General features: G+C 42.9%; 1 protein-coding gene across 1 annotated transcript in view; it reads left to right on the top strand.

The window, feature by feature from the left end:
* The window catches only part of GABBR2 (gamma-aminobutyric acid type B receptor subunit 2), a 645,054-nt gene that overhangs the window by 614,545 nt on the left and 18,382 nt on the right, over positions 1-12,127 (top strand). The window contains exon 15 of the mRNA XM_083188433.1: positions 2,377-2,601. Within this exon, the coding sequence (XP_083044559.1) occupies positions 2,377-2,601 (225 nt within the window). The remainder of the gene's footprint in view (positions 1-2,376; positions 2,602-12,127) is intronic.

The raw sequence follows: 12,127 nt of genomic DNA, 5'->3' as shown, positions 1-12,127 counted from the left end.
TGTTCTTCATTGTTCTGCACACATCATCTACCTTTTGTATATAATCCAGGGATGGGGAACCTTCGGCCCTCTAGCTGTTGTTGACCTAGAATGCGTTGCTACATTTTTAGCATGGCCAAATAGCAAAACTGTAGCAGTGCATGCTGGGATGTGTAGTTTAGCAACAGCTGGAGGGTCAAAGGTTCCACATCCCTGATAAAATCTATCAAATTTAATTTAGGCTTAAAAAAAAATATGCATTTCTATTATGACAATAAATATGTTATTGCTCACTGGGTGTACTAAGGGGAAAATGCGGTAAAACCCACGTTTTACCACATTTTCCTATGTACTATTACCCGGCCGCACCGATTTTGCCGGCCAGGGTATCGCCACCCGGGAGTCCCTTTGTGCATGCGCAGAGATGCTGGCAGCCACGCCCAGACAGAAAGAAAACCCACCCTTTGTAAATCTACAAATAAATTGCAGAATTATCGCAGATCACTATCCACTTACAAATGCCCGGGCAATTCATGAAACATCAAATGATTTTTCCAGTCTATGTAAATGTGAGTAAGTGTGACACTGGAAGAAACACAGGGGGTGGTGGAGCGCTACACAAAAAATAAATATGAGTGTGTTTGACCAATTGGGTATTACAAATATTTTATTTTTACTAATTAAAAGGGTAAATAACTTAAAAGCAATTGCATAGTTCAGAGTAAAATAAAGGTATACAGCCTGATATGGGTTATACAGATATTTGAGCACAGGTACAAATAATAGACAATATCTCACTAGTTCCCAGGGATACTCTCCTGAGTGAAATAATCACAATCTCCCACATAAATTTTTGTAGAAGCTGGAATAGCAGGTGTCCATAGGTCTGCTGGAGGTTTTGAACCTGATCCTGATTTTGTAGGGATCCTATGGTTCCAGTCCTTGGTACAGGAAGCTCCAATGAATGGCAGGTGGTAGTGTCCCTTATGGTGTCCAGTAACAAAGTCCAATATTTGGAATGGTTGGGAGAAGGAGAATAGGTCCATGTGAGAATTTATTTTTGTAATCCCAAAGAAGTCGGGCTGTACACGCTCGTCCTGACGTGTTTCGTCGTCCACAGACAACTTATTCAAAGGTATACAGGCATGGGTCTGGTCAGGGTTTATATCCCTCTATACAGGAAGTAAAACATTTGACATTTCATCTAGTTACCCGATTGGTCAGATCAAACAACAATTGAAAATCCATATACATCTAATGATAGCAGTCATAGACAATAATATATGTAGTGTTAATCAAATAGGAGGCAGTATACATAATAAATAATATCATAAAACAAAAATGTGTGGTCTAAAAATGATTATTAAGATTATCGGCACTTCACTTCCGGTCGTTGGAACGCACGCTGCGTCCAACTTCCGGTTTCTGTGGAACGCATCTACCGATACTAGTTCCAAATGCATCCTGTTATTGGTATCAGGCGTGGAAAATATGGGGAGAATATAGAGGGCATGTTATCTTGGATTATATTGTTTTGTGGGGTGTAAGATACATGTTAGAGCCGGAACTTCCGGCTTCCGGCAGTTTGTTCTTCTGGTGTGTGGAGAAGATTTCTGTTACTCCGTGTGTTTCCTGGTGCTGGAACGCATTATTCAAGAGACGTATTTCCGGTACATCGGCTGCATAGTAACACATACATTTAAAAATAAACTTCTATTTATGGTGACATTTTCTTCTGAGAGATTTGTAAGATTATTTGTGTGACTTATAAAGCATATCACAGGGACACTATCATTCATCTGCGACACAGACAGGCTGATCGAGGCTGGCACTGGCATCATAGACCCTCCCTTAAAACACCTGGACACACCTGTGTTTTTTTCTGACACTCCCTGAAAACAGCAGATGTCGACCTTTTAACACCGGCTTCCTGTCAGTCATCCACCGGCCACATTGCATTTCCAATCCCTACGCAATTTTTGCCACTATTTACCCACAAGCATGCATGCTACGATCTGTACGCTTGTGCAGTCATTCGATAGTTGCTTGATATGCAAATTTGCTGATCAGTAATCACCTCTAATCAGGCCCATAGTCTGTAACGTGGCAGTTAGGAGCCAATTGGCTGGTTTTTTAATCTCTCTTCACTGTATCACTCTCCAAGGCTTAGTTCATCGCCCCCTTGTGTCCCTTGTCCATTGCCAAAAAAAAAAAAAAACAGATTATCTGAATCTGTGACTTGAATAAAAATCCAATATGATAGTAAACATATATAATATGCAATGTTCAGATACATCAAGGTTATCAGAAATGTTATTGTGCTATTGCTATTTAGAGGCAGGGCAGTATATGGATTCAGTTATATTTACGATACAATTTCTTTCTTTTTTCTACTAGTTGTTTGGTTGCTTTTTGGCATGGGAGACCAGGAACGTAAGCATTCCAGCACTGAATGACAGCAAGTATATAGGAATGAGTGTTTACAACGTGGGGATCATGTGTATTATTGGAGCCGCAGTCTCCTTTCTTACCAAAGACCAACCTAATGTCCAGTTCTGCATTGTGGCTCTAGTCATCATATTCTGCAGTACCATTACACTCTGTCTAGTTTTTGTGCCAAAGGTAAGTTATTTTGCAGTCTATTTTTATATACTAATTTATTGTGCTCTGTAATCAGTTTCTCCGAAATGCAGTGTGTTGTGACCTAGATTTAACAAGACGTTCTAAAGATCAGTAGTGCTCATCTCTCATTCATACAAATGTGTAGTAAACGCTTAAGTGAATTTTTACAGCAATATAATAAACAGATAATATAAATAATAGGATGTATACAATTTGCTAAAGTAAAATGTATGAAATCCAATTAATTACACTTATAAATAACATTGTAAATTGGTAGCTTTACAAAACAATGTTAATCCATAATTAATGTTCACGTCTAACTTACTCCTAATAGTAGGCAGATTCTATCACTGGGTAGCCGTATCTTAAATACTGTAGTTACATTTCACATAGTTGAAAGATCTATTAAAATTTATGTGCAAAGAGTTAAACCATACACACTAGACAACCAGGTGCATGGGGGCCCCCATTATTAATGACATTGAGCATATACAGTAAACCTTTCACACCGCACAAATAATCTGTGTCCGACCCGGGTCTCTATGCAGTGTGAAAGTGCCATTTGGAGAAATCTGGGTCCAGCAACCCGGGAATTCCCAACCTAGGTAAAACCAGGTTTTACCCTGGTCTGACCCGGGTTGCTGGGCAGTGTAAATGGGTAACCTTGGTCAACCTACCCGGGTCTCATTTACACTATATATGGAGGAGGCAGTGTCAGCACCAAGTTCTGCCTCCTCCCCGCCCCCATGATTCTGCACCCCCCCCCCCCCCCCCCATTTTTGAAACTTTTAAAAATGATTACAAAAATGTAAATGATGTGTTTGTGTACAGGAATATTCTTTATACTCTAGATAGTGAGTCATTAGGTCTACCACAAAAGGTTGACATGCAATAGGTCCACAGGCTCCAAAGGTTGACAGAGGCAATAAGGTCAACACACAATAGGTTGACAAGAACAAAATGTTGACATGAAAAGGTAGACATGAGTTTTTCTATGATTTTTTTTCTTAAATTCAGCTTGTTCTTAGTTGACCATCCATGTCAGAATAGAGGGAGACTATAATAGCATGCCAAACATAGAGAGGCACCAAGCCCGAAGCATGGCGAGTGCAGCAAGTCATGCAAGGGTACAATTGTTAACATTGACATTAAAAATATTGTTAAAGGGGGGGCGTGGCCTGGACGCGTGCGAGGAAGGACGTTTACCCTGGAGCTCCTGCTCCTCGCTCAACTTTAAACATTCCCCGGGGCTTACCAGCAGCTCTAGAGACTCCCCCCGGCTCCCCTGTGTCACTCAGAGCGGGCGGAGAGGTCCCTGAGTCCCGCGCTCCGCTCAGCGGTGATCCGGGCATCGCGGCCTACTCTGCAACTGAAGCCGGGGCCTAAATTTATTGCGGCGGCCGCCGCGCGGGCTCCGTTGCTGCTCGGCGGCTCCAAAAGGACAGAAAGACGGCCCCAAGCCCTCCTGCCTCCTCCCTGACGCAGCGGCCACCTGCCCAGACCAGTGGGGACCCCTGGCCAGGGCATAACATCAAGAAAAGGATCCACAAAGGCCCCAGCAACCAGCCAGGTATTTCTCCCCTGCCTGTACCCATAGCCCTTCCAGGGCTTCCTATTCTTCCCTGAAGGGCCCCAGAGATTTATGTTGCCGCACCCTATATGGATCCTACCTGGGCCTGGTGAGGTGCCTGCTGTGTATTTAGGTGGTGTTTCTCATCTCCAGGGCTCCTTTTCCTTCTTGCCCCATTACAACAAACTTCCATTGTGCTGCATTATTACTACTACTTTCTCACTGCCTCAGCAATTCCTTAAGCAGGAGCGCCATCTAGCGGCGTTGGATATTGTTGTGTCTCTCAACAGCCTATATGACTCTGTAGTAGCAATGTCCTAGGCGGGCGATCTTATACCTGGATATGGTTTTTGGTTGATGCAAGACCTGTCACTTTCATGCTACACGCCTCTATCTATAGGATCCTGATCTTTTTCCATCTCAGCTGAAGAAGGGCTGTAGGTTTCACAAATGCCTAGCAAGCGTTGCAAGACGCCCAAACCGGTGTCACAAGTTGACTTCTTTAAGTCTCCCTCTCGGGGCTCTAAGAAAGCAGGCGAGTCAGGCTCAGGTTCACCTAAACTGCTCTCCTCCTCCCCCTCGGCACAGCCCTCCTCAACACCAATGGACACCCCCCCCTCAGACGCTAGTGCCTTAGATGACAATCAGGCTCTCACAGTAGGCACTATGAAGCTTCTTTTGTCCCAATTCAAGAAAGATGTGTCAGAGGAGTTTAAGAGCACACTACAAGAATGCCAGAAATCTATAGACGATCTGGGGGACCGTACAGATCACATGGAGTCGAAAATGGGTGAATTTGCTGCTTCGCATAATGACTTGATCTCTTCTCATGAAGCATTGCAGGCTGAAGTTGCTGTCCTGCGGGATAAACTCTCCGACATTGAGGACAGGTCAAGGCGTAATAATATCAAATTACGAGGGGTCCCAGAAACAATTTCTAATAGCAGTTTGAACGACTATGCTACAGATATCTTCCGGAAACTCCTCCCAAACAGCTCATCCTCAGATCTACTGATAGATCGGATCCATAGACTTCCCAAAAGCAAGGGTGCCCCAGCAGATGCCCCTCGTGACGTTCTCATGAGGATCCACTTCTTCCATGTAAAGGAAGCGATTCTAAAGGCAGCCAGACCATCGGAGGATTCAGCTAAAGCTCTTGGTACCCTACAAATTTTTGGGGATCTATCCCAAGCTACGCTAGCCAAAAGACGGTCCATGTACCCTATCACGGCTGCCCTCAGAAAAGAACGCATCCTCTACAGATGGGGCTACCCGACTAAACTGCTGCTTAACAGAGGCGGCTCCACAGTAGTAATCTCGACCATTGAAGAAGGGAAGCACTTTCTCTCCAACTTGAACTCTGCTAGACTCTCCCCAGGCCACCCGTCTGGGAGTGGACTTCAGCCGGACTGGTCTGCTCCTGGCACGGATCATTAGAAGTGGTATCTTTTGAAATGCTTTTTCTCTAATGCCCTTATTGGCTCGCTGTTGCTAGATATAGTTCTTGAATTTACCTGACATTGGCTAGATTTACTATTGTTTTAGTATATTCTCGTTAAAAATGTCTTCATTTAGGACATGCTATGGCCGCCGGATACTCGGTTTGTAGTTATTTCACAGTGTTTGGTGTTGTAATCTGTGCGGCCTAGAGTTTCCTTACTTTAGTTATCCTCACTGTTGAAAGTACCTTCTTCGAAGTTAGGTTAGTACGTATCAACTCTTTTATCTGTTCTTTTTGTACCTTTGTTATTGATCTAATATCCAGGTGTAATGGGTCCCCGCCCACTCATCCACTACCCCCCACATATTCTCTGAGTTGCCATGGTTTGGCATCCTACCACCTCCCCTCTAGGGGGACGTTACCTCACCCAATTCCTTCCCCCTACCTCCCCTCTTCTTTGCTATTTTATCACATTTACCACATACCAGCCAATGCCACTTTCCTGTCTGACTATGATTTTTATTAAGTACCCATTTTGCGATTATGGTTAACGTTGTTTCTATTAACGCAAAGGGCCTCAATTCACCCAACAAGAGGAGGCTAGCACTAGACTACTTCCATAAACACAAGGCCAATATTGTAGCTATACAAGAAACTCATTTTATGGCCTCTGCCCCTCCACTATTGTACGATAGACACTTCCCTCACTGTTATACAGCTAATGGCCCGGCTAAAAGGGCGGGGGTCGCAATTTTGGTATCTCAACACTGTCCATTTTCCCTCACGTCTCAATTCTCAGATCCTGAAGGCAGATATTTGATTTTAACGGGCCTCCTGGAGAATAGGGAAGTAACCATTGTCTCTTGTTATGCCCCAAATGTTAAGCAATTTGCATTTTGCAGAAAACTTTTCACCAAGATCAAACAATTAGCTAAAGGGGCCTTGCTATTGCTAGGGGACTTCAATTTAGTCCCAGACCCGTCATTAGATAGCTCTCGAGCACGCTTCACGTCTCGTAGTCATTCCCTCCCTCCCTCTAAGAGTCTCAAGCAGCTCCTCGCAGAATATGACCTGTTTGATCTATGGCGGGTTAAAAATCCGACAGTGAGGGATTATACTTTCTTTTCCCACCCCCACGGTACATATTCGAGAATCGACCTTGCCCTCTCGGATAAATGGTCTATTCACTCCTTCCGTCAGGTCAAAATACTCCCCAGATCATGGTCAGACCACTCTCCGTTGCTTCTGAAATGGGATATAGCCAATAGGAAAACCGTCCCAGGCCCTTGGAGATTAGGTTCTCAGAGTCTCTCCCAGCCGGAGTCCCGCAAAATAATTCAAGAGTCTGTAGAGCATTATATTTCGGAAAACTTCCCCGGGGACACCTCTATATTTACCCATTGGTGCGCCCTCAAGGCGGTGGTTCGTGGTTCCGCGATACAGATAGCGGCCAAAATTAAAAGAGACTGTAGAAAATCACTAGAACAAGAGGAGGCTTCCCTTGCCTCTTTGGAGGCTGCCCATAAGGCTGACCCGTCCGACAAATCCCTTTTTAAACGGCTAAATGAAACTAGAGACAGGGTTAATGGTTTTTATCTAGCCAATGTTCACCGCAATATAGCTAGGTTGAATCAGAGGTACTACCTCCTGGGTGACAGAGCGGGCAGAATGTTGGCTAGAAAGCTAAGGGGAAAGAGAGCCAAAGAAAAGATACATATGATTCATTCGGAGCATGGAGCGAGAGTGTATGATCCGAATGAGATTGCTAATGTCTTCTCTACTTATTACTCTAAACTTTATAACTTGCGGGAGGATCCCTCTACCCCCCAGCCTAGTGCTGAGGGGATGAGGAATTTCTTTGATAAGATTACCTTGCCTACACTGTCTCCTGTGGACTGTGTATCCCTTAACGCCCCTTGGACTTTGGAAGAGCTTCAGTGCGCTATTGACTCTCTTCCTAATGACAAAGCCCCTGGTCCGGATGGCTTCCCATCTAATTTCTATAAGACATTCAAATCCCAGCTATCCCCTATTCTTGTCCAAGTCTTTAACGAAGCTTCTGAATCCAGGCATTTCCCCTCAGAAATGCTGGAATCTCGTATTGTCACCATAGCTAAACCAGGTAAGCCCCCCACCTCGGTCCAAAATTACAGACCCATTGCACTCCTCAATTCGGACCTGAAGCTTTACGCTAAACTTGTTGCAAATCGAATAAGCCCTCTTCTCCCTTCCCTCATTAAAAATGATCAAGTGGGCTTTGTCTTAAACAGGCAGGACCCAGATAACACGCGCAGGGTAATAGACGTCATTGAGCATTGCTCAGCAGAGAAGATCCCCTTGCTAGTCTTATCATTGGATGCCGAGAAGGCCTTTGATAGGCTCCATTGGGGCTTCATGCAATCTGCACTGGAGAGGTTTGGCTTCCAGGGACGAATATTAGATTCCATCTTGGCCCTCTATTCCAACCCCTCCGCTAAAGTTTTTACTAATGGTTATACCTCCTTAAGCTTCCAAATCACTAATGGCACCCGTCAGGGGTGTCCCCTATCCCCTTTAATATTTGCACTTGCAATCGAACCTTTAGCTGAACGCATTAGAAGCGATGATTCTATTTCAGGCCCGGTAATTGGCAATCTCCCCCATAAGATCAGTCTGTTTGCTGATGATGTTCTGCTATGTATCCTAGACCCTGTAAACTCCCTCCCTGCTCTACATAGGGTGCTGCAAGAATATTCCGAAGTCTCGTACTACAAACTTAATACTAGTAAGACAGAAGCACTCCCATTAGACCTCCCGTCAGACCTGGTTATTAAGCTGAGAGAAACATATAACTACTCCTGGCAGAATTGCTCTCTGAAATATTTAGGAATCCTATTGGCTCCTGGAAAACATATCATCGACTGTAACTATAACCCCATGTTAAGAGTATTCTCCGACTTGACTAGAGATTGGATGATGCATGATGTGTCGTGGCTGGGGAGGATTGCTGCTGCCAAAATGGTTCTTCTCCCAAAGTTAATGTACTTATTTAGATCTATCCCAAGACTTCCCCCTAGATCCACTCTCCTAAAGTTCAACCAACTTGTAACTAAATATGTCTGGAAAGGAGCTAGACCGAAGATAGCAAAAAAAACACTAATAAAGCCCAAAACCGGTGGGGGCGTAGCATTCCCTGATCTAGATCGTTATCTTGCTTCTTGTATTTTAAATCAAATTAGGGACTGGACGTCTCCTGCCGCTCAAAAACCCTGGGTAGCCCTAGAAAGTTTCTATTCCCGCCCTGTCCCCCTGGTTGATCTTTTGTGGCTCCCTCCCTCGATCACGCGCCAATATGCAGCTAAGTGTAAATCCATAGATGTAACATTAGAGGTATGGCATAAATTGGTAGAGTCCATAGATAGGGCAACCCTCCCAGCCCCTTCTTTGTCACTTAAAACCCTTAAAATTCTAATCCCTATACCCCAGTTAGAAAGATGGATCAACCAGGGCTTATCATCGGTAGGTGATCTCTATATAGGTGGGCACCTCAGGTCATTCACTGATTTACAAGATAATTTTAATATTCCAAAATGGGATTTTTTTATTTACCTACAAATTAGAAGCTGGCTCCAAGCCCACCTAACGGCATCACACCATTCTCCTTTTCTTCCACCATATCTTAAAAATTTAACAAGTGCCACCTCCCACAGGGGTGGTATCTCTAAATGGTATTCTCATCTCCTCTCAACCTCAGACGGACATACATCAACTTCCCAATCACAATGGGAAAGAGACCTAAACGTGTCCATCTCTGAGGATGATTGGGATGGTATTTACAAGTCATGCTTCAAGATTTCGCGTTGTTTACACCATTCTGAAATGTTTTTTAAGCTTCTACATAGAGCATACTATACCCCTGCAAGATTGCATAAGATCTGGCCATCCACCTCAAACACCTGCTGGAGAAAGTGTGGGTTAGTTGGAAACCTTTTCCATATTTTCTGGGATTGCCCGTTGCTGCGACCTCTTTGGGTCGAGGTGTTCCACCTGATAGGTTCTATACTCAACCTTACCATCGCCCCTGACCCAGCCCTAGCATTGCTTCATATTTTCCCACCCTATTTTTCTGCGGCTGACAAATATGTAGTTGGGCATGTGCTGATCGCTACTAAAGCCTTGATTGCTAAAGTGTGGAAATCAGACGTTATCCCGATCATAGACTCCATTCGTAGAAAAGTCCACAAACATTATATTTTTGAAACTACTGGCGCAAAATACTCCAATGCGCCTAACTCAATATTGACAAAATGGCTCGGATGGTCTCTTTACTGTGACAAGGCGGGCATCTCAAATTTGCTTAGTGACCCTATTGATATTCCATCTCTAGCCTCAAGTACTAATGGCCTCTAAATTTGCTTAATGTTACTTTACTTGATATTAGAGTCAGACTGTACCTGTACTGTTATTACACCCTTACTGTTTATTAGACTGGTGTGTGTATATATGTATGTATGAATATATATGTATGTATATATATATATATATATATTTTTTTTTTTTTTATTATTAATATTTTTTTTTATTTTCCTTTCTCCTTGTCTCTATATCTGAGTTATCTATCTGTGATAATTTGTCTGTTATTCCATAAGCATGTATAAATGCTCCCTCCCCTTTTGTTTTCTGTACTCCCTCTCCCATACCAAACTGTCTTTCAGACGAAATTTCTTGAAATAAAAATCTAATGTTTAAAAAAAAAAAAAAAAAAAAAATGTTAAAAACTAATGTCTACCTTTTCATGTGTCTACCTTTTTATGACGACATTTTGGCCCTGGCCTATGTCGATGATTTGACTCGGTCAACCTTATGGGGTAGACCAGGCATGTCCAAACTATGGCCCTCCAGCTGTTGTGAAACTACAAGTCCCATCATGCCTTGGTACAGTTTTTGTTATTAGGGAATACTAAAACTATGGCAAGGCATGCTGGGATGTGTAGTTTCCCAACAGCTGGAGAGCCACAGTTTGGAAATGCGTGAGGTAGACCTATTGCCTGTCTATCTAGACACTGTCTATGTAATAATCCACGCTCACTATTGCTGCCATATAAAGGCAGCACAGGGCACTCTCGTACAACATTCCTCATTTGTGTTAAAGGTATAAGTACCCTGTATACAGTACCTGTATTAAGTGTATGCATTAGTCTGGGAGAGCTATAGTAATTCTATTGGAAACTAAGAGCTAGAACAATCTAGTCTTCATACTGATTTAAGGTTCAGCATCCAGGCAAGAAGTAGTAGCTTCTAAAATACAGTGAGAGAGTGCAGCGTGGTCTTTCCAAAACACTAGGATTTTGCAACTCCCAAGTAAATTAAAATAATAATATAAATGTTCATTATTTGTGTTTTCATCCATCTTTCTAAATTCCTTTCCTTATCTGTTATTTTCATTCTGCATCCTCCCGGAACAAGGCTGTTTGCGGATTACACATTTTGCAAGAGGATTATCATGTGATTTTGTAGTTAATAGTAGCTTCATAAACTGAGTGGACGTAATGTGCAAATGCACACATGTCCTGGCCAGCTGTTTCCACACACGAGTCTATTCTACTTAGGGGCTACAGCAGCGTATCCTTCTATATGTTTTTCTTTACATTGGCCTTTCTTTAATCATATGGAAGGATGAATACTGCCCACAACACTACAGATTAATTAGTAACGCTCCCTATTCATTAAGCAGCACTAATCTAATAAAACCAAATCAATGTTCCACTAATTTACATGGTGAACTAGCACAGCTGCGAGCTTAGGATAGCACTGGCGCCTGACTAATGAGTCACAATTATTTTAAATGTCCCCACCCGTGTCCCTGAATTTGCAGACAGTCTACTTAAAGTATGTGGTACCACCAGCCAAAATCATATTATGCATACAGCACATTAACAAAGTGCAGGCAGCTCTATTGCAGTCTAGAGGTCTGAACCCAGGCAGGCTTTGCAAGTGCAGCAAAATCTTCCCACGCTACAGTTGTTAGCGTGGGTAATCACAACTGATTGGCATCAATTATTTCTCCTTTTTTTACTGTCATAGCTCAGTTGACTTCTAGAAAATGTTCTAGCGTGGATGTGACAATTATAACAAAAAAAAATGCTGAATGACCCCACATTATGTTTGCTTAATTGTGATAATGTTATTTGTTTGGCAAACTCAAATTTCATCACGTAATTTAAAGATTTGAAATATGACATTTTTTATAATTACAGTGATTTTATTTTAATAAATATTTTAGAAAAATTTAAAATACTGTTGCTGAAAATAGGGGAACATTTCCTGACAATTTGTTGAATCATCCTTAAATTACCATAGCAAAATGAAAATCGCCATGGCGAACAGGCGCTCTCGTGGGGCGGCGGCAGGTAGTCACCCCCACGGGAATGCCCAGCATTTCATGAGAGTTCCCATGAAAACACTGGATGTTCCTATGGAAATCAACCTGTGACGGATGTCAGCTGCCTGCCATTTTCCCCTTACAAATACACGCA

The sequence above is a fragment of the Crinia signifera genome, chromosome 5, assembly GCF_055691185.1.
Source record: "Crinia signifera chromosome 5, ASM5569118v1, whole genome shotgun sequence".
NCBI lineage: Eukaryota > Metazoa > Chordata > Amphibia > Anura > Myobatrachidae > Crinia > Crinia signifera.
This window is presented reverse-complemented; position numbering and strand designations above follow the sequence as displayed.